Source organism: Numida meleagris, chromosome 10 (assembly GCF_002078875.1).
Source record: "Numida meleagris isolate 19003 breed g44 Domestic line chromosome 10, NumMel1.0, whole genome shotgun sequence".
Taxonomy (NCBI): Eukaryota; Metazoa; Chordata; class Aves; order Galliformes; family Numididae; genus Numida; species Numida meleagris.
The window spans coordinates 6,093,132-6,117,256 of NC_034418.1; the positions used below are offsets into that span (position 1 = coordinate 6,093,132).

Sequence of the window (24,125 nt, forward strand, 5' to 3'; positions counted from 1 at the left end):
TGGGGAACGTAGGATCCTTTAACAAACTTCAGCAGTGAGCAGATTTACTGCTCAGGTCATTCAGTACTTGACGAGAAGGAGTGTTTGAGCAAACTGACTCACCAGAAGACTCACAGCATCTCACTGACTGTTCATCCTGGAAGGCAGAAAGATGGCATTCCTCTACAAGACGTTTACGTTGAGTATCCTCAAGATTTCTTCTCTTTGTCTTCCCTTGGTCTTGTCTTGCTTATTTGCATACATAAATGAGTTTCAGGATCCCATCAATTTTTACCAACTCATTTGCAGAAAGCAAAATTTATATTTTTTCTTTCTCTTTCCCGAGCTTCATAAACACTCACGTTCACCAGTGGTTGCTCATGTAGGAGAATGAACAAGTGGGAAGAAGCAATGTTTTGAAGCTAGATACTGCAACGAAAGAATCACATTGAACTGTACTCCAAGTCTGTGGTCAAGAAGTCTAATAACAGCACCACGCTTCTGTCAGAAATTTTTGGAGTCCACAAATCAATAAAATGGTCATGGTAGGGAAGTCACTAGATGCTAAGAGTTAAAATCAAAGCTATTCAAAATTAACTGATCTAAATTTTAGAGTAGATTTTAGATTAATTTAATCTAGCACTACCATACTAAAATGCACAATTAATATCTGCTTTCTGGCTACTTTATTCCTTTTTCTTTTTCAAGCAGATGCACAGATTTTGGGCTTGTCAAGACCTAATAAGGCCATCTAAATTTTCATTTTTCTACAAATTAGACAGAAAATAAATCTCTAATTTTTTTCCACATTTGGGAGAGAGAAACACTTGCAAGACATGGCAAATTTGATTCTAGAAATTTGCCTTGCATTGCTAAGCTGAAGAATCAAGTTGTAGGAACCAGAAGAGTAAGTAATCACTAGTTTTTTCACTTTAACACTAGCTGGAATAATTAAATGCATTTTTTGTTACAGCCCCTGAATGGGGCATACTCCTTTCTCAATCAAATAATTACGTAGTTTGCAATCTCCTATATATATTTTTTTTTGCTATGGAATCACATGTTCAGTTTTAAAATCTAACATGAATTTTAACACCCATCAAGCTGTCAAGTGGCTGACTACTTTTATTTAACATACATTTTCAAGATCAGACCATTGTGTAACCACTTGCTCACATTACATTTAGGAAGCATACAAGATGACTCCAGACATGAAATGGAAACGTTCCATTTTTAAAGTACATTTAAAAGACAAGGTTGCCACCAGCAACTGGACAGCTGATTATTTTCAAAAGATTAATAAACTTATTTTCCTAGAACTTAAAGACTAAAAATCTGAGTTGTAAATTCTGAGGATGCTGCAAGGAACACGGAGGTCAGTAAAAAGAATAATGTACAAGCCACAAACAAAGCTTTACTTACATTTCAGCTTCTTTTTTTGCCATACAGTAGAAGAATGACTGTGTAAAAAAAAAAATCAATAAATACAGAGCTCTTTAACTATAAACACTATCTGAACTATCTTTTAAAAACATTTAAAAAAACCAACAACAGACAAATAAATCTGATGTCCCAATAGAAAGATATATAAACATTTTAGCATCTCTAGGTAATTTAGATGGGCTACGCTATTAAACTGGCAGCAGCAAGGCTGTAAGAATTCAATATGTAGATGTCTTCCTATTGATGTATGCAAGGAAGGTAACCAGAATTAAGAACATACACTAGTAAAATCAACCATGCTTCAAGGATTTATGCTTCACAAAGTTTCCAGCTGAAGGCAACTAACATTAACTTCTGTGTATTTCCACAATGCCCTGCTCAGAGTGCAAAGTTTGAACAACCCTAAACGGAACACAAGTTTGGACAAGTGTGGAGGAAAATTAGAGAAAAATAATAGTTAAAAAAACCTTTATACACGTATATCCTTACACTTATTCTCAGAAGATTCTGCTTCAGCTCTCTTAAAATGAAAAGCCGCAGGGCAGGCCTACCTCTGCAAAAGGTAGAGGTGCCCAGCAACCAGCAGGTGAAGCACCCAGATACTACAAAACCTTAAAGGGCTTCGAATATTCTGTTCTTTCCAGTACTGCGAAGGGAAACACAGGGTGAGTGTCAAGAATGGTGATAAACTGCAGTAGTTAGATTAAACATTTATTTTTCATATATTCACAAAATCTTCACAAAAGTATTGAAACTCAAAAAGGAATTAGACTTGAGTCAAATACAGAGATGAAATGTACAAGACAAATGAGCAGGCAAACTAAAAGGTCTTGAAAGTATTTTACTTCAGATTGAAAAATGAACAGTTCAACTGTTCTGTTTAAATAAAGATTTGCAAGATATACAGTATTTTATGAATACAATGCTGGTCATTTGAGGCAATGTAAAATACCTCAATTCTTCCTTCATGCTTTTTTTTTTTTTCTTTTAGAAAGATACTGTTTACCAAAAAGAAACTTGAGCAGTCCAGGAAAAGCTATTTTCCATTAAATTTATGAAAACCATAAATTGAGGCAAACCTAAGATTCCCAATGGAATCAAGATTATCTTCCCGCTACCACCACCTTAAAATTATCACATGCTTATTGGAACACTAATATCTGCACCCTAAGAGTACATTTGCTTTCAACAATGAGGGTGATTCTTTTAAAAACACTTCAGTGTGGTAAATGCGATACAGATCTTTGCGAGTATTTAGTTTTGGAACAGTTTTGCTAATAGCAGCTAACAATACTGGATTAATATAATTTATAAATAATTGTTCCCTAAGCGGTGAACATAAGTCTACACATTCACAAGAATCTAAAACAAAATAAATACTGTGATTATGCATAATGCGGTATAACTTTTACTAGTTTCTATGAATAAAAGCTCAACATCCTGTTGATAAAATCATCTGATCAAATTAAAATATGAATCTAGTTTTCTTTTTAAATATTGTCAAATTAACATCACTTAAGCTTAGTGTTTGAGTAACTGTTACGACTTTCCACACTTTTGGAATATATATATATATTTTTTCCTTTTTGAAGTAAAACACTTTAACACATTGAAAATGTTTATTAATTTAAGTGATGACATCAGTTCTGGTCTTATTTGAGCATTTTTTTTTTACTTTAAAAATCATTGCACTCATTAGTGCCCATCAAAGGTCAGGTTGGTCTGTAGAATTCCACAAATGTATATATATTAAAAAAAAAAAAAAGCTAACAGTACTTTTTATAAAAGCAACATCTCCAGAACAGCTGCATTAAATACAGCCATGTATGCCAGGTACAGACTTTCCTCTTAAAAGAAACATGAAAGTAAATGTCACTCAACATTTTACCATTGAAGTGTCCCAGCCCCTTTTCCAAACTATACCTGTAGTTACACATCTGATTGCATTCATGGCATCGAGCTTACTGCAGCTAGGCTTACAACGTGACTGAACCAGACAAATGCAGAGCTTAAATTTAGTGATAATTAGTTCAATGAAGAAATACCATGAGATATGAAAGGTTTGGGTTCTTAAGGCAATACAAAATATATTTCATCATTTGATTATTTTTTTTAATAATAATTAAGTGTAAATACAAAAATGCCTTAGAGGGGAGTGAGAAAAAAATAACTTTAATTGTAAAATTTACTTAAAGCTTCAACAGTTATCATCTCCTACAGGAGTTAGCAAAAGTATAAAAGACAAAAAAAACAGACCTAGAATGGGGAGGGAAGGCACAAACAAAGAGGCATGGGATCAAAGCAGCCCAGGAATGCAAATGGCCTGTAACAAACTGAGTTGTTTTGGTTTTGTCTTTTAAACTAAGGGGAAAAAAAAAGAAAAAAAAAAAAAAAAGAATCACCAACACCAACCAACCAGCCCTCCCCAAAGTGGCTTACTTAAAAAAAAAAAAAAAAAGAAAAAAAAAAAAGAGAGGGAGGGAGGACCACTAAGGGGAGGAAGAGAAGGGTGCAACTATAAAACCCCACTGCCCTGAAATGATGGCACTCTAGAAAACAAGGTGAAGGTTATTTCTCCGAGATGACAAGCTCAGTGTCTACACAAAGTACAGCTACACTTTATACAAATGAAACATTTCATTTGTCACCATAAAACTTTCTTCCAGAGGAACAGCTTTTGCAGATCAAATGTTCTATTAAATCTTAATGCCAAGAAAAGAAATTCTGAGCAATATAACTAGTAACGTCTCTTTATATGGATGTTAAGATGACAATTCAGATTATTTTCCAAACTAATCCTGAGAAAAAATTTATGTTTACAATTTAAACAGTAATGTTATGTAAAAAGTATTAACAAATCCACTATTACAAATGTCAGTTTTCCTATATGGTCATCTATATATACACAATAAAATGGTAAGTATATGCAAAAATAATAAAAAAATCATGCACAAATTACTTTCACGTTTAAAGGCTGGGTTTCCCTCAAAATACAATTTTTTGCCTTTTTTATTTTTTTCCTATTTTTTGTGTTTTGTTACCACCCCCTAGACACACTGAGTACTACCCCTACAGGTCAGCATGAGCTGATGGGAAATACATTTATTTTACATTCAAGCTTTTATATCCTAAATGACCCTGTTGTAGCATATGACTTATCAAATGAGCAGCCTTTTTCCTTTTTTTTTTTCCTTTTTTTAAATTTTTGTTATTTTTAATTTTTTTCTTTTTTTTCCCTTTTTTTTTCTTTTTTTTTCTTTTTTTTCTTTTTTTCCTTTTTTTTTTTTTTTTGCAGTGATCAATCTTCATGATCCGTTCCGTGGCGAGCTGGGAAAAAAAAATGCAGTTGCTAATCAATGTCCGAACAGTCTGAAGCTCCGGAAGAGATCCAAGGAGTCACTATCAAACTATCCCGTAGCATGAGATCATTGCACACAGAAGAACAGTCATAAAATAGGCAACTATCTACAAAGGTCTGAAAGGGCTGCATCCCTCTTGTGTTTCCTCTTTTTGCCATGGAAATACTGATGGTGTGATTTGCTGCCTTGATGTTGTTTGTTTGTGACTGAGGTACCGTGGCTTGAGTTTGCTGGACCTTGGAAGCCTTTGTTAGAAGAGCGAAATAACCGTGCAGATCCATGCTGTAAAAAGAAAGAGAACCCAGTAAGTCCATGGTAAGAAGAAAGAGTGACAATTGCACAAACCTATTTCTGGATAACAAGGACATCAACTCATGAAAATGATAACACGAAGAACCTGGCAAGGCAGAAGAAGCTGGGACATTGTTTGGGTGGCAGCACGGAACCACAAATCTTTCATTTTGTCAGCTGCAAAAAAAATCTCATCTCTAGATCCAAACCATGCGTGTCAAGGGAGTGAAGAATATAGCACTTTGAATTTTGAAAATGATAGAACTGTTCTATCTCAGCCACTGTGCAACTATCAAAAATGTGTTCTACAGAAACAGAATTCCATAATCCAAGAGGAAGATTGCTCAAATCTCATAATCTGTGCAAAATTAAGACAACATTCCTTTAAGACCAAGACTAATCTTATATTGCATCTTTCTGCAGATGTACAATACCTCAGATTATGCATGTTCATCTGCCAGCACCAGAACTGGCTCTGTGTAATAACACTAACATACATTAATGGTATATCTAAGGTCTCTTTCTTTAAATTGTCTTAACTAGAGATCATCAGCAAACAGGAGGCAGCAAGTCTTCAGATTTACTTTTCAGGAACGTTACAGAAGATTCCAGACTAGTTTTTATACATTAAAATAGCCCTAAATTCTGAAGAAGGAGAAAAATTTTAAATGCATATATCCAGAGGTATACTGAATATAGAGGCACATTGTATTTCCAGATTACTGAGCTGTCACCAAAGTATTCTTCAAAAAGAGAAACCCCTTGGTGTATAAGCTGTTAGGTCTCATCATAGAGATATTTGAATTTAAAGGGAAATGAGAAGGAATTTCATGTGTCAGCAAGCATCTCCATCTCCTTTACTAAAAGGCATTTCAACAAGGATCAACAACTAACACAGCAGTCAGTCATTGTTTTACATACATATTTTTGCTAACTTAATACTAAAACATACGCAAGTCCCATTATTTCTCATGCTTTACAGTTAAGAATGGACCGACAACATTTTTACAGCACAAATGTACTCCTAGCAAGTCTAGACTTCCCAAAATAAAGTCAATCCAACTGAATACATTTAAGAATGGGAAAAGCACAAAGCTAAGCTAAACAGAGAACTGGGTGAATTTTAAATGCAAACAGTGCTCAGCATTTTCTAGTGGAACAAAGGAGAGGAGAAAAACACAATGTTTTCTTTCCAGAACAAACTATCCTTCCATGGAGGGTATGTGTAATGCTCAATTAATGTAGGCAGCTGTAGCTTTCAAACATTTCACAAACCTGAGATTTGTTCGTGTTGCTGGATGTATTGCCTGTTTGGCTATTTTGTGTTTTCCCACTTGACTGGGAGGATTCCAGTGATACTTCTTGTGACCCCACTCTGTTTGTTGTAGGCTGGCGACAACTCAATTGTTTAGAGGTTTTGCAAGGTGTTCCATCAGAATCCTTCAGGAAAATGTAAAGAATTAGTGAGTTTTTCTTAAGAGTAAGTGAGTTTTTCTACAAGTGAGTGAGTTTTCCCTTAGAAATAAAGCTAGCAATTGATAAAACTTGAAATGTGTTTATTAAACTTCCAATCCAGAATTCTTACTGAGTAAACAGATTGATTTAAAAATGCGTTGGTGCACGATTCCAATGTTGGGCTATATTTTTCATTTATTATTTTTTAAATAGAATTCTCATTCAAACAGATGTATTTGTAAGACATTTTCTATTTTTCTTTTTAAGCATACAGGCTAAGACTATCAATTTTTTTTTTTTTTAATATAGAGAAGAAAGGGCTATGTAGCTTTGTATCTACCGCATTCACTTTTTTATACGAGTGGTGTCAAAAAACACATTGCAATTTACATGTGCAAAAATTGCATAAGAGGGAATATCTTACGCAAGTTAGGATTCTGGATGAAATACTTAACTCTGATTCTGAACTTTCTAAATGTGTTCTGTGGCAATGCCAGTAAGGAAAACTCAGTTCAAAACCAAAATGCAGAAAACCTCCAACTTACTACGTCACTAGAGCTGGACAGTGTAGATGATGATGATGATAAGGGACCTGATGAAGAATTTGAAGAATGTTTACTAAGTGTTTCTGAAGTTTTATTTCTAGGTTTTCCCAGTGCTTCATTCTCTTCAGCGAGATTGTTGTTGCATTTGTCTAGTTGCTGATTATCTACTATCAAGGTTACTCCATTACCTATTAAAAAAGAGACAGAAGCATCACCATACATTAACTGACATTAATTATCATTTTTTTCAGGATACGCACCCATTCAGGTATTATGTATCTACTACATCCAGCAGGACACGCACAGACGTGTCTGTACATACTTTTAATACATATAAGCACATTTGTATGTTTGTGTGTATGTACTGCGTGCAGCAAACAAATGCTTAGCAGAGGCTACGGTGGATTACCGACAAGATCCATTCTCATACACCATGAGAACAACCAAGCGCCACCCACAGTTCAGGATGGAAGTTAGAGATAAAGCATGGAAGAAGGCGGTTAACAGCACCCAGATGTGTGGATTAACAGAACTGCTTTACAGCATGCTTAAACAGCACTCAACTATACAGGTTTAAATATTGTTCCCATGCACTCAGCATTCAGCAGCTCCCAGCTGTTTTCTACTGGAGCTGCTAGGCTCGTAAGAGCTCCAAATAATTCTCACTGGCTTTGTATGATTCCCTCAACTAAAAATACAAGATACAGACTCTTATTCCTTAACCTATACCTTAATAAATAAAAGAATCAGAACTTTAATCTAAATTAAACCTGCAAGGTGAACATTGCAACTGTCACCATTACCTTCCTAATATAGGCGTATTATTATTATTTGATAATTGCTTTCTCACACATATTGCACCTCCACTTCTTTCCCAGTAACTAGTACCCACATTAAAGGCTGTCAGGATTTTTTTTGGACAACTTGTATTGAATTGACTTTCTGATAGATTTATGTAACATACGTTTATTGCACCACTAGCTTTATTTATATACAGCTTCATACGTCTCAAGAGGTAGATAAGTCACGCTACGGAGCTTGCAGGACCAAATTGCCATTGCCACTGGTACAGCAGTGCCACAAAGATCTACAGAGTGGTAAAACAGAAATGGTCCAGTGGGGACCATTTGGGGAAATCACTAAAAATATATTTAAAAACAAATAAAAACCTCAGCCTAGCCTGAAGATCAGTACTTGTGCATCTTCTCTGATTTAATGGCTAACAGGAGAAGACTTCTGGTAGCTAACATTCAAAAATTAATTGTAGAGTACTAGAATTAATTTTAATTTGAAAACTTCCAGCCAGCAGATACACGTACCCCAAAAAGAGTGAAAACTTGCTATTGGGCAATGAAAATAAAGATGATTTTAAAAGATATTTTTCAACAAGTTCTCTACAGAGATTCTGTGTGTTTCCATTTGTTAGTAATAAGAATTGTGACTGATATTTTGTTATTTCTCTTTTTTAAAGACTTATTGCACTTATATGATCAATCTTTGTTTAAATATTGCTTCTGTAGATAGACATTATGTTAAAAATAAAAGATGAACAGAAGGTAAAGATTTACATTTAAACTAGCAACCCCAATAATTCTTTTTCAAACACTGTCCACAAAGGAAGTGCGACAACAACAACACACATGATTTAAATCTCATGTTTGTCAGGAGCTTCGTTTTGCAAGCCAGCGCTCTTTACAGACATCCATACCGTCCAAATTTATCACTGTAGAATAATGATGCTATGATATAACCTTTCTCATAGAAGTTAAAATTCTCTAGGTGAAAGCACGAGAAAATCCATCTCCACTTTGCAAATAAACTCATATTAAGATGTATTCATTGCCTTATGTGGAGCAGAAGCAACAAAAAAATGTACGTAATCAAAATACACAGCAAGTTTGTCAATCATGCTTAGTCAAATCTTACCATTACATGAAGACTCAGTCCTACTTTGCATTCCCCACTGCTTTGATATCCAGTCTCTATATGTAGCCACTTCTTGTGTTACTCTAATTATTCTACCTAATATACTGTAAACCAGGAGAAAAGAAGAAAAATCCAAATAATTAATTTTAGGTACACAAGAACACAAGCAATTAATGTCTGAGATTTAGACTCATAAAATTTACCTTTCAGTTTCGTTGTTGGGATAATATTTAGCTATTGGGGAAACTGCATGGCTCAAAACAACATAGGCATAATCAAAAGCCTGTTTCACTTGCATGGCACCATATGAACTCCTCCCAACATCATTACCTTAAAATAAGAATATAAATAAATATATGAAACTGAAACCATGGTTATCTCCTTTCAGACAGGGGACAGTTATGTGTTTTTGTTTTAAACTGCCCTTAAGTTCCATCTCACTGCAGTTACTACTTTTAAATACAAGACTACTAGTGAAGCTTAAATATGTGATAGATTTTAGGAAACCTATAGATATTTACATGCACAGAAGTCCAAAAGGGTAAAAGTCCAATACGTGAAGAAAAATACAAACAGAAACAAAAATCATGTACCGCATGTATTTAAAGTGTAAGAGTACTATCCTGGGCGACATTTAGATTGGAAGAACGTTCACTCTTTTTTAAAACAGCCCTTTGTTTACCACTTTAGAATCCACCCATTCATGTTAACAATTGAATTTAACATAAAAGTAACAAGACAGAATACAATCACTGTATTTACATGATGCTAAAGAATCAAAGAGTGGGGGTTGGACTAGATGATCTCCAGAGGTCCCTTCCAAGCCCTACAATTCTGTGATTCTGTGAATGAGAAGAGTGGGCATAAGCATATATTACAAGGCACAAAGGTGCAACTACGATAGAAGCAGGCACAAGCTGGGAAGAGCCACATGCACACACAGCCAGCTCAAACTCATGCCTGCACTGCTGTAGCTGTAGTGCTGTTGTGACTCCAGAGGACTTGAAAGTTGTTTGGTACGCCTTCTTATACCCCAATTTCCTGACAGTAGCATAGGCACACTCTTGGATGACAAGGTAGCATTTGCTAGGAACGTCTTAAAAAAAAAATTTCCCAACATTCAGAGTGCCTCTTGTGTTCTCAGACATGAACAAGGCATTTCTTTGACTTTTGGTAACTACACTATTCTTTGGTTTAACTCTCCTGAATTTAGCATTCTTTTTGTCAAAACAGTAAAACATAGTTTGTGAGGATACCTGGCTGTAACGGATCTTCAATGTACAGCATTGACGGTCTGTAGCCATCCAGCATGCTTTTTTGCACTTCGTCTTTGGCAACGTAAGAGCCACCATCCTTTATTCGGATTCCAGTCTTCAGATAATTGAAGTGACGTCCATATAATTCAAAAAACTCTATTAAAAGAACACCATAGTTGGCATTGGGTGTGCAGGCATCTTCCCTGGGATGCAGCTATTAAGAAGAGAAGAAAAAAAATAATTTTCTTAAGACTTCACTTGCCCATAAGTCCTCTTCCGTTTACCTTTATATCCTTTTCTATTTCACAGCAAGCATGTTGAAATACAGTAAGTAATACATAACAATAAAGCAAACATATCAGAACGTAGTAACTATTCTTGATAAAGCTGTTCTGCCTCTTTGAAATAAGAGGTAATCAAAGCTTTTATAAACTCATTACCTCTTAACAAAAAGCCTGGCAAGTATTTCTGCCTTTATATTTGAACTTTAAAAGTGTTTCTAATGTTAATATACTTTGTATTTGAACTTTCAGTTCAGTAAGTCAACTTCAGTGCTAATGGCAGAGTTTGTACACCAAAAAAGAGTATTCCAGAATCAATTTGATCTTTAAAAACCTGGGTTTGAAATAAAAATACAGGATTTCAATCTACAAACTACACAAATTAACCCCTTTACTATTAAGCACGCAGCCTGAGAGATTACAGATAGGTTTTGTAATTGATATAAAACTTGACTGGATTGGTTTCTGCAAATGGAGATGCCACTACTCGCAATTAGAAAAAAAAAATGGCAATGGGAGAGGTTCTGGTTTGTTTCAAAAATATATGCCTGTTACCTTCGTTTATTTTCTGCTCAGTTGTCAAGTGAAAATAGCACTGAGTAAACACTGGTTTCCAGTTCAAGGCTCAGGTTTAAAAGTAACTACAATGTGAAAAAGTACAAACACACACACACACACAGCGTATACACACAGTTATACAACAAGATTTAATACAAGAAAAATAAAAAGGCTAGAAGACAAAAACTGCTACTCTGTACTTCTGCAGCATTTTCTCAGTCTGAAACAACAAAATGGATTTAGCTAATGAACTTTGTTCTCCAATATTTAACAGAACGTAAAATCTTTATTCCATACCAGGTTAAAAACCTAAACAAGCAAATAAAACTCTATTGTATGCATTAAACCACATACAGAGTGCATGAGCCGGAAACCAAGCGTTATAAAGAACAGCTTTACCTAACACTAACAATACCAGGCTCGAGACCAGGTACCGATAACTAATGGACGTTCCAAACATCTCCTCTAATACCAGAAGCAGCAGTATGGAAGACAGAATAGAAGACAGATGCAACATTTATTTTTAAATGAAAAGGGGGCAAAAAACTACATACAGAAGAGATTAAATTATTAAGTTTTAAAATTAAATCCCTTAATATGTGCCCATTAGCACCAACAGTAATAGACTTCATTCAGCTTACCTGAAGGAAACTGACAGCCATTAAAAAAAGACTATAAGAACCAATTCCACCTGTGAATACTTCATTAAGGTCCCTCTGCAACAGGAACTGTTTCAATACTAAAACTAGATATGGTAATACAGGATATTTCTGAAAAAGAAGAACAAAAGTGTTAGGATACCCTGATGCATATAAACAATTAATGCTAAAAAGCCTCACACACAAATTTTAGGCAGAAGGTTTATATAAGCACACACAGATAGGACTAGACAGACAAGTACTCAAGACTATCATGCCAAAACCGAGCAAAGAATGAAGACTTTTTTCTCCTATAAAACTTCTATAGGTTGAAGTAAAAGACACTGTCGAAGTGAACTGAGTTACTTTCATACTTACTGCTATATATACATAAAAGAACTGAAGATTAACAACTTGGAAGTCCATACATCCAGCTCATCAGTAACTAAAAAAAATCTCCCAGTACTTAGGAGTTATCTTGCCACTCAATGACATTATCAAGACAGATGTACATGATTTCTAATCAATTTGATTTGAAGTGCTTGCTTTACTCAGATGTACAGATTTTCCTGAGGGAGTTTTACTAATCTAACTATTGAAATACTTTCTTTTTCTCGCTGTTAGTTTGGTTAAAAACAAAACAAAGCACTTAGCAGTAGAAAACCAATACCTAATCACCACAGTGAGACCACACCTCATATCCTTACATAGAGCATGGAAATCCAAGTAACATTTTCTACCTTTTTTTTTATAAGACATTTACCACAAGTGTCCAATACACTGAATAGGAGAAAAGGATATAAAGATACTTTAATATATCCAATATATGAAAAAAAAAAGTGATAGTATCTATGGGACAGATATCAGTGAATTCCTGAACAATAACTTGCTGTGTCTAACTTATCCTACTCGATCAGCATTTGTATGCTGGAACAACATTCAGTCTAGAACGAGATTATTCCTACCTGCTTCAGGACTGCAGAGTACTACTGATTTTATGTTCATGGAACCACAGTTAAAAGAGCAGAACATTCAAAGTCAGTATTAGTGCATTTTCATTAGTCATTGTATCATTATAACATTTCCATATGTACCTTCTTTGTACATTTTACTCTCTTCGTGTCTTTGATGGCAATATATCAAAAACTGAAGAATTACACACAAAATTACCAGACAACAACAAAAACTAGCAGTGAATACGTATCGGCAGTAAGGATGCAGGTCAAGTAAAACAGAATCAAATTCAGTCATCACATATTCAGCTCTGTAGCTCTACCATAGTATTGCCTAACCTTGATAAAATCTTTGATGAGCTGTGCTGCTTTAACCCCATTCTGTACATTAAAACTGATATCAACTTTTACTTCCGTGAAGGAATCTGTCAGTTTAATAATAGGTACCTGCAATAGAAAGACAGATTAAGTCAACACAGACTTCCAACACATGTTTGTTTTCATTCTTAATGGTATGCATCAATAAAACCGACATATCTTATGAATTAATAGAGAGGAGGCAAATAGAGAAAACAGGACTCCTAACTTGTTACGAACTCACTCTGCCTATCTGTACAAATTTTGCTTTTTTAACTCATACATGCTATTTTCAGGTTACTACACTGTTTTAACAGAACATAACCCTTCAGCTTCAAAGTTACTTATTTTACATTGGTTTTAGTCGGTTTCTGGTGCAGAGTAGTTTTAGTGGGAGAAACAAACACCAGAGGGAGACAAATGCTTAAGAAATAAATGGTAACAGACATACTCCTAAGAGAAGACACAGATTCCTCAGCAAAATTATCTTTAAACAAGAAGCAGAAGGTATTGAGAGCACTCTATTATATCCCCACCTGCATGATTTCCAAATTACGTCTTTCACCAACGATAGCAATCAGACACCTGTTTAAACTTCAACACCCTTAGCACAATCTCACAATAAGCAAAACGAAGGAAGTCAGAATAGAATTAATCCCATCCTGCACAAGAAATACCATTAAATATTTATACAATACTTATGCTGTACTTATTACTTCTATATGAAAGCATATTATGTCTGCTTACTTGCAATTGAAAACACACATATTTCACTTACTTATGTAGAACTCTGGGTGGAAATTCACAAGTTTGATCACATTAATTCACCTCAGTGACGTGTAACCACACGTGAAAGCATGCAAGTACTGTGTGGAAACTCCAAAGACCTTCCCCCAGTACAAGAAATGCTTCGTTTGAAACACCACCGATTATATTGTCAGAAATAAAACCATCGTTAAATAAAAATGTTCTATTTTGAATGTACATGCGAAGTAGCTTCTGCTTATGAGAATTCATCCTTTCAACATAGACCTTCCTTTGTCTAGTAATTTAGCTTAGAACAAGGAAACACCCTCCTTTCCCAAACTTACAGTTGCTTTATCTAAAACCTTTACTGAGTTTTCATCTGCTACATTGTGCTTTCTGAGAGCTTCTTCCAGGGTCCAAAGAGGTAACGTCTCCCATTTTCCGAACACAACTAAATCAATATCACTGAAATGGAAAGAAAACATAGATATACTCAAATTAAAAGACCAATACACCAAAAATACAGATAATTGACATCTACACGTAAGCAGAAAAAAGATGACAGTAGGTAGCTTAGCCAAATAATTTATTCTTTTATATTCTTTGGAAAGGGGTGGGGGTGAGCTCTTACAGTTGGGAAGATAAAGAACATTTCAGATTACCAAGAGCAGGGGACTGATACACATACAAATCAATCGGCTTGCCAAAGTCAGACATGAGTCTCCCCACATCACACTGTCAGCAGAGAGGGATCAGCTTCTTCAGAGTAATTCAGAGCAAGAAAGTAAATAATTGTGAATCACCTTTGGGCTGCATTCATTGTTAAGGACAATTTAACAGCTAGTCACTGAAGGGAAAGCCCTGCTCCCCATCCTCCTCTCCCACATGCATGGCCCTGTCTTCTTTACTCCAGGTCTGATATTTGTCTAATCTACAGCAAATCAGTTCATATAGTAACGAGCCTGGCAGAAAACAATACCCGCTCAGCCCCTCTCCCCTGCATGCAAAAAAAACCAACCAACCAACCAAACAAAAAACACCCCACACTCCGGGGCTAATTTCCTGCCTCCTCACAACTCAAAGGTTATTTTCTGAGTGATCCGAGCACCAGAGTGGGCGTGTGGTACGCAGCTAGCAATGTAGCGTTAACAACAGGGAGCAGGGAAAGAGACAGAAAAACATGGCAACTTTTCAGGAAGCAACAAGCTGTTAAATAAGACCAAACCTTCTAATTAACTTCACTCATTAACTCAGCTCCTTGAAGAAGTATCTCCATCCCTCTACACTTCCCACCAACGCACACTGACATTCATTTGGCTATGCGGGGAGCTGAAACCCTAATTACTCTTTTTTCCTCTTCTCAACTCTTTTCTTGATTTCCTATGCAAAGAAGGCAAGTGTATAACCCTACAGCTAAGCATAGCTAAGGTCATTTCAAGAATATGGAGAACTGCTAACAGAATACAGTAAAAAAAAAAAAAAAAAAAAGGTAAGAACACTACCCCTACCCTTCCCCTCCACATAGGTTTTATAGGTCTGCTCATTCACAAATAATGCTTTAACATTCTCGAAGCATTCAAAGAAACTACATCTGCACTAGGTGAAGCATCTCTTGACAACAGCTAATGTCAGCAACAGGCAACTTCAGCACCAGTCCAACTGCATACCATTTAGCTGACAAGGACAGGCAGCATTCAGCAAGTTTCCAAAAACCATGTTTAAACCTGCTTGGAGAGCAGGAAATGGTGCTGAACACTTCCCTTGTAATTTACTTTAACTAAACTAGTGTTTAACACACTACTGATGCTGGCAGTGGCAGTAGGAGACATCTTTGCGATGTACACCAAGAAAGAAAAGGCAGCTCTCTCATCACCTTGAGTATACATACTACCTGCAAGATAATACAAAGATCCAGCAGCTGAACAATCACGTACACAAAATCTTCAATATCAGCTTAAGTAAAAGGATATTAGAGAAACTCTAGCACAGTAACAGAATTAACAACACACTGTAGGCCTCTCTGAATTCAAGAACCTGAAATCTAGATTGACTACTGAGTTACCAATGAGAGGGGGAAAAAATAGCACAAAGAGAAGCTTTATAGAATGCAGCAATTAATTACCAACATGTGAATGTTGGTTATTTTGAAGTTTTGGGAAGAACCACCACAGGAAGGTTTTCCATAAGTCTATATGGTTTTCAAAGTACCTGCATTTCTTCTCCACTAAAAATTCAGTTGAAACCAATATGGAGAAAACGAAGTAAATGGAATCAAGTAGAAAACAGCAATTCCTTGTTGTTATTCCATCAACTTCAAAACAATCAAGCAAATACAGTACAGAACTATAGCTATCAGTCATGTGTATAGGAATATCTTGTATTTCCAGCGTACAATCAAGTTTAATTAAGCCCATTTAAAATCTGCGTGAAAAGGCCAAGGATGAGGCCAAGCATGAAAACAATACATATTTGTAGGCCTTCTAACTTTTTAAACAAAAAAGAAGCAATTCAGGCTTTCCATAAATCCTTAGACTAAAACAATTCACATAGTAACTCTCTTGCCCTGACATCAGGAGGTGAGATGACTCAAGTATCACTCACAGTCAGTAGTGGATATTAATTTCTCATGTTCCCAAAGAGTATTTTGGAATATCTACACAACTGAATTAAAGTGTTAATCTCAATCTTATGCTATGTAAATGTGTTTATTTCCTGCAGCCATTTAAGCCGTTCATTCTATTTATTTGTCAAAAATACTTACAATTCCTATACAGAATAATGTCACTAAGCAATGACTTCTCTTTATGAAAACTAGTAACAGATTTTGAAAAGGTAGAGGTTAACTACTATACAGATTTCACAAAAAAAGATAAAGAAAAAAAACAGTACTACACTGATTTTTTATTTTAATCTTCAATGCTAACATTAACAAGGTAGCCCTACATGTTTTCATATCTAGATGATGAAATCCAGCTTCTTTTCTTTTAAGGTTGATTTCTTATTTTGGTTCATTCTCTTAATAACGTCAAAGCACTTTTTTTTTTTCCAAACAATGTAGTAATTCAGATTTTTTCCTGATAATGTGAAGCCTATATAGATGCATTACAGTTAGTAGTATTAATTACTGTATTTCTGTACATTTTGCAGAGTATTAATAGCAAAACCCTTTCATAATAAAACAAGTATATGCACATATATGCACAAGTAACAGATACTGGGATATCAGATAAATCACTACAGGGGTACAGATTCCACAAGATATCCTTCTTCCTGTATGAAATTTATACTGTAAAATTACTAACCTTGTAGGTAAATATAAACCAGTTTTAAAACTTCCAAATATCTGCACCTGAAACACAAGAACAGTGCGTAAGAAATCAGATTTGCAGGTTTCTGAAGACAATTTCTGTAAAGTTGCTTGTAAGGGATGTTTACTGCTACCCTCCATTGGTAGAATTTGGTATTGCTAGCAGGCACATTATGAAAGAAAGCACTCTTTTCTGTCAAAGCATTTACATACCTAATGTAGTATAAATAGTTAATTATTACTCACATAAGTACAGATAATAATATTAACACCTTTTAACTTTTCTCCTACTAAACCTTCTCTGTAATGTCAGAATTTTCAGCATAACCAAGTTTGGAAAAGCCATAAACTGGATGATTTTAAAACAGACGACTGACAATGCACACACACACACACAGAAGACACCACAAAAAAATATTTGTTCAATTTTGGTTTTTTTGCTCAAAGTATACACTTCAGTTTTTAAACACATTTTCAGAATTTAGCTTTATATACTTCTGTTGCTTTGCATATTTAAAAAATAAAAATTTTAAATTCAATAGTTTTTGGCTTTTTTTCCCTGAATTGTAGAACTGTAGGTAGCAGAACTCTCCCCTAAAACAACAACAACAAAATAGCTTCAGGAATTGTCACATCACGCAGCTTCAGTTCATTGTGCTGGATTTTTACTAGCACTGGAAGTTTAAAACATGGTGAACGTATTGCAAGCTGTCCGAAACCACGATCTCTTTAATGTACTCAAGCCTCACTGGGAGGTCGGACTCATAATCCAAGTCTCACAGGGGACCAGGGAGACTTCAAAGGGAAGTTATCTACACATTTGGACTAATTTTCAACTAGACTGTCTTCTGATGTGTTTCCTGGAGCCACCTTACAGTTACATATTCTGCTTTAATGAGTCTCAGGAACTAGCTTGATTTCCACCTATTTGTATGTCAAGTGACCCACTTTTTATATTTTTTCCCTTTGGGATAAGAAAAGGGGGAGATAAGAAAAGATGATGTTTTGTAAATAAGTGCCTTTATACTTTGAAAGGCTGAGAAGCAGAACACAAATTCTTCCTCTTGATTATTTTGCATCACCTCACTCTTTAACCTTTCTCACCCCTAAGGCCAACAAAAAGCACACAACTGCAGTAAACTTAATGTTCAAAGTCCATAGCCGCTCACACTACAAAAGATTGCAAGAGATGATACTGCACTGGTATCAATATTTTGCTATATCTTGACAAAAGCACAAGGACAAGACATGACAAAGATAGGAATGTCATAAAAATAATAATAATTTTAAACCTAGGATGATAAAAAAAGCACTCCCTATCAAACTGTTTGGGTCCAGCCAAATCAGGATATATTCCACCACTAAAAAAGTCTGAAAAGTACTTTTGCATAATAAAGCAAACACCATGGGTGGGTTAAGAAAGTCCAAATATGCTTTCACTTTATTAAACAAAGTAGCGTGTTCAACTCAACAGCAAAGAAAGCCCTTATTGAATAAACAACCCTGAAAATATTCATAAACTTACTGATACAACATATATGACCTTTGCTGAAAGGAATGAGAGAACATCTGCTATTGTACAATAATTTGGAGCATGAGAAACTGAATTATTATAAAAGAAACCCACACCCACACTTCAATCCCTCTCTCATCCATCAAAACTACAGAGATGGAAGAGGAAGAGTGGGGAAATCACAACAGATATTTTAAAAGATTTAAATTTGTTATCAAAATAGAATTTTATCCGTAGTAGCTGCGTACCCATTCTCCCATTAAAAGCATTCCAAATGTGGGATACTATTATGAGATATGTGTTGGTTTTAATGCTGTGCCAATACTATTCATTTTATTTTTATTCCGTGCAGACAGAGGTAAATATTTGCATTCATAAGACAGCATTTCACAGTACTGTAATGGACTCCTACTGCTGTTAGTATTTATCTCCATAAACTTGTTCATGTTAAAATCCAAATATCCTGAAGGAGATTTAACAATGGTATGTGTCCAAATATGTCCTCACTATGCAGAACAGAACTTGGAAACCCACAAAAGTTTGGGAAGTCTGTGCTATCAAAATCTCCACATCAAAACAAAGAACAAACCTATCCACAGCCAAATTAAATTCCTCTTTCTGCTACATCGTTAAGAGAAAATACCAAATTTTCTGAAGTCTATAAAAATAAATACAGTCCTACTATTTCCAATCATAGTATTTTTATAACTGAAGCGTATGAAGCATACAATACTACCTCTTTGAGGCCAGACACTCATACATAAAGCTGAGGGCATCATGACAAACGTATCCTAAACTCCACTGAAGTATTTATTCAATACTCAGTTTTTCAGATTCAACTACTCAAAAACTGTTGTGTCTTCATTAAATGCCTTCATTTAATGTTTTGGGTTGTTCAGTTCCAGTGTAATTAAAGCCTTTCTTATGGTCAGAGATTGCTGATGCCAAGAACAGTTCTCACTTACTAGGAATGTTTCCTTCTAAGCACATTCCCTTGAGTAAGAGAGCAAATGACACAATTGCTAACTTCTATAAATAAAGTAACAGTTTAGGATACCTAGTTTTACCCCTCTCCATCTGCTTTTTCAGCCTTTTCTGAAGTGGAACAGGAAAATGAAAAAAAAGTGTACACACACACTCTACATTATCTCCGTGCAGTTAGATTCATGAAGCTCAATTTTACTTTCCTTGGTATCAGATTTTTACAACATACACAAGCTGAACGTGTATATTTAACTTGAAAGTTTATTTTAGCTGGATTTGCTGCATCTATCAGTCAAAGTGAACAGTTTAAACATTAACTTATCACTTTACACCACAGCCACAGCAGAGGACATTGGACCAGATACCACTCCACCTCCTCAGAGCATGTACTCAATACTTAAATCTTGAAAGTACTAAACCAGTAAGATTTTCAAAAGGTTAGTGATCAACTCAAAAGGCTGGAAAATTACAGATGGCTGTCAAAGTTAAGACAGTTTAGTTCAGCAGTTAGTTCCCAAGCAGGTCTGTAAAGTATTAGAAAAATGACATTACAGTAACTGCCAGGTTGTAAGCTGGCACAATTCCAGTTCTTAAAAAGATTATGGCTTCAAAAAACCAGCATCAGTATGTTAGATAGATACAAACTATTTTCTCAGGAGCCCAAAGTCATATACTTTTTTTTTTTTTTTAAAGACGTTTATTTTTTACAAATAAAACACCTAGCTTCCACAGGTTAAGTCTGTCCTACAAATGGTTAGAATACCTTGGAAAGCAGTAAATTCTGGTGTACCATTCAAAGTTTTGGCAGTAACAAAGAAAGATCCCATAGTAACAAACCCACTCATCCCATTAAGCTAGTAAGCCTACAGCACATAAACTTGTCTGGGCAATAGTGGCATCTTTTCTAGGCTGAAAATAATGTGTTTTCTTGGTGAAATGCCCCACTACAAGACTTTGGCAAGGTGCATCATAGTAAGAACCGTTCAATGCCAGCACTGTTTTCTGTCACACTGGCACCCCACTACTCCTGCTCTTGAACAAGGTCTACAACCTTGTTTCCTCACGGTTACTGGAAAGCTATACAACACCTGTGAGATACACTGAAGTCTGGCACAGTTCTATTAGAAAAATTACTGCTTTTCCTCAAAGAGAAAATTACCCAATATGCGTAGTACTGACTGTACCGATCCCCTGTAATTCTGTGATGAAGGCTTTGACTGATCGGAGTGTGCTCTTTCCATGTTATATACACCACTAACACACTGTCCATAACACGCGAACTACCTTGAAGACAGCAGTGTATTTTATACATTAAAACCAACACATATACATAGCTCATATGGAATTCCAGTAGTCATTCTGCCAATTTCTGAAAACATTTCCCATAAAAAAACAAAATCAAAAAAATGTTAGGAAGATCCGAAATGAATAGCAGGTTAAAGTCACTCACGTCATAACATTACCTTCTACTGTGGCAGGATCAAAGTGCATTCCTTAAACTAAAGATCCTGCTGTCTGAATTTAGTTTGTTATTCTGGTTAATGAGTCCTTATTTTCAGCTACTGTTATCTATATTTATCTGTAGATAAATGACTAAGGCTACAAATCTGCATTCTGGAAACGAACACCATGTTAGTAGAGTCAATTATGCTAAAAATCCAACAGCGTCCCCATAGAAATTTCTTGAGATGTAAAAGAAGCTTTTCTAGTTTCTCTTTAATCCATCATTTATTAAAAACAAAACAAACCATAAATGCATAGCTCATAAATACAGAGGAGAAACTTGTTTCAGCTGAACAAAGCACTGGCAAAAACCTACCTTCAATGGAAAGTGGCATTAGAGATTTAAAGCTCAATATATTGTGAAGAGATCTGCAGACTAGGTTTTTTTCTGTACAAAAAAACTGGTTCCTTTACATTTGTAAGATACTTCAATCCAGTTTAACTGCCTATTAAGAACAGCATAGACTGCATAGCATGGCACTGCCGGCATTCCACCTTCAGAGACTTATTCAAGACTGCAGATCTTTGGACTACAAGTCCTGCTACAGACTTTTTCAGTCAAGCTATGAGTTTCAGAAAATTATTTTTTTTTTTTAACATGGTACTGTATAAGCATGTCTGCCTGCCTGATAAGTTTCCCTTCATCTTAATAAATATTAATGAGATTAAACATTGCCTTGCCATACCTTACATCTTTTCTTTGACTACAGTAGTTCTAGCTTGTCTTTGTGCTTTTTTGTTCCTATGTGTGATATAAAATGTTGAACCTATATTATTATAGAAATAAACGTCACCTCTTTTATTTGACTAGAAAGCCTTTTTTTTTTTTTTTTTTAAATGGAAGAATAAACAGTGTTTTCACTATTCAATACTTCAAAGACAATACAGGCACAAAACGTTGTCTTTTATATTTTAACAAACAGAACAGTGTCCTACTCACATCTGCATTAGGCCAGAGTTCCTTTATAACATTTTCTATCCTGTTTACCACTTCCATCCGCATTCTCTCTTCTTCATGTCTGGGAGACATATACTTATAAAAGTCAATGATTTCTTCATGAAGACTGAAAGGAGAAAAAAAAAAAAAAAAGAACTCCTAGTTAAGGATCAGCCTATGAGCATCACACAATAAATATATATATTTTTTTTAAAATCCAGATTTGCAACTCTTAGCAAGATTTAGTTTCCCACTAGTTTCCCCACACACGCTTGCATCATAGGTCAATATTGTACTGCATTTGCTAAAGGTATGGAAGCAAATCTATGCCAAAGTACCTTCAAGTTAGAAGTTGAACTGCATAAAGTCAGCATCATACAGAAATATTTCAGTCTTCAAATAAGAATGCAGCTGTAAGCTCAAAGCACACCCAGCTCAAAAGCTCCAAGAGGAGACTTTCGCCAGCACTTCCCAGCCTGCCCCTGGCACCAGCAAGGGAGTTCCAGGCATCAGTCTATATCCAGCCCCAAGCTTTCAAAAAAGTTTATAGTAATTGTGCCAGTACTAGAGCTGGAAAAACTGCTCCTTTTACTGTTTAGACAAGACACAAACCGAATACGCATTCTCTCCCTGTAACAAGAAAATAAGTAGTACACACACAGCAGCTGTGGCTCAGAAACTGCCTGACAAGCAGACAACCAACTTGGCAGATGTGAGTTACCCTGTTACATGTGCTGCTGCAGTCAGCAAGCTACATTTACACTGCCTTCACTGGAGCTGGAATAACAATGTCTTCACATAGTGCCACCCATGAGGAGGCTTCTGCAATATCATACAAGCATCATCAACTTGACTAACATTCTATTCAAAAAAACAGATACAAAAAAAACTTTAATTCCAGCAAAATACAGAGGAGCTCTGGCACAGAGTAGCAATATTAATTTCATTTGTTCCCTGTACTGATCATTACAGTAGCAGGGTTTTTTTTTTACTTAAAAGTTCCTAGTTTCCAAGTACACACACATCCCTCCTTCAAGCTCTGAGGGACCACCAAAAAGAAGCAGTTCACAAAAGCACGTCCTTAGATCAGACACAGAATCCAACGCTTCCCCACTGCGCACACGTTTAAAGAAATCACATGTTGATAACTGGAAGTTGTACAGAGGTGTCAAAAAGACTGAAACATCTGAAAGGTGTATTTAACAGAGTTGGAGTATGGACAGAACTCAGCCCATCACTTGTCTTGCATTCTTCAGCACTGCATGTTACAAACAGTATAAGCTTCCTTCTGTAACAGATTGAGGAATAAAATACCTATGCTACTTTTTACTCACCATTTATCAGAATTACATCCAACATCTGCAGGACAATAGTGCTTGCAGCCTATTAGCCTGGGATGGCAACCACCACAGGCTCTATGGCTAACGCAAAGAGAAGAATGACTCTGAAAAGGCTCTTCACAGGGATGCAGCCAGGACACCCGCAGAAGGAGCCTTGCCAAGGCCTAGCCCAGACTTGGGGCAGCCTGGCTGTACCCACAGCGCCATTTGGCCCATGGCAACGTTTTTAATGAGGCAGAACTGAGTGTGCACTGCTGTCAGAGGGTACGTGACGGCACAGGCCCGGCACAGGATAAAACTGAGGGATCCGGGAAGACACGGAGGTGCTGCACAGCACAACCCTTCTGCCTGCTGCTGGCCGCCCCAGCTGCTCCTGGGCTTCCAGGGCCGTGCCGTTCCCTCAGCCCAACTTCAGGAAACACCACCACCAGGAGTTCAGAGAGGGCCGTGCCACACACACACCATAGGTCTCAGTGCCTTCTCCATTAACGCAGCCACACGACCTGCTCCTATCAAGACAAATACATCAGCTGGTGCATTTCTTGGAAGCACATGTCTACCGAGGTGCTACACATAAACATCATACATGCCTACATCTGGATCACTCTTATCCTTAGGTAGCCGTGCAAGCTTTTATGGCGAAGACAAGAAATTAAGCAGGACGTAAACACAGACACATCACACCTGCACTGAACATTACTACACAACGCAGACACAGCTAGAATGAAATGGGCACCTTCTCAGTGATAGAAG

General features: G+C 36.1%; 1 protein-coding gene across 1 annotated transcript; it reads right to left on the reverse strand.

Annotated features, from left to right (window-relative positions):
- PAPD5 (poly(A) RNA polymerase D5, non-canonical) lies at positions 4,698-22,159 on the reverse strand. The gene is made up of 11 exons (XM_021408600.1): positions 22,036-22,159; positions 17,091-17,137; positions 14,133-14,253; positions 13,024-13,131; positions 11,735-11,863; positions 10,255-10,468; positions 9,202-9,328; positions 8,999-9,102; positions 7,073-7,260; positions 6,348-6,512; positions 4,698-5,063 (listed from the first exon to the last, which is right to left on the reverse strand). The coding sequence occupies exons 1-11, from the start codon at positions 22,123-22,125 to the stop codon at positions 4,884-4,886; spliced, it is 1,473 nt and encodes a 490-aa protein (XP_021264275.1). The 5' UTR covers positions 22,126-22,159; the 3' UTR covers positions 4,698-4,883.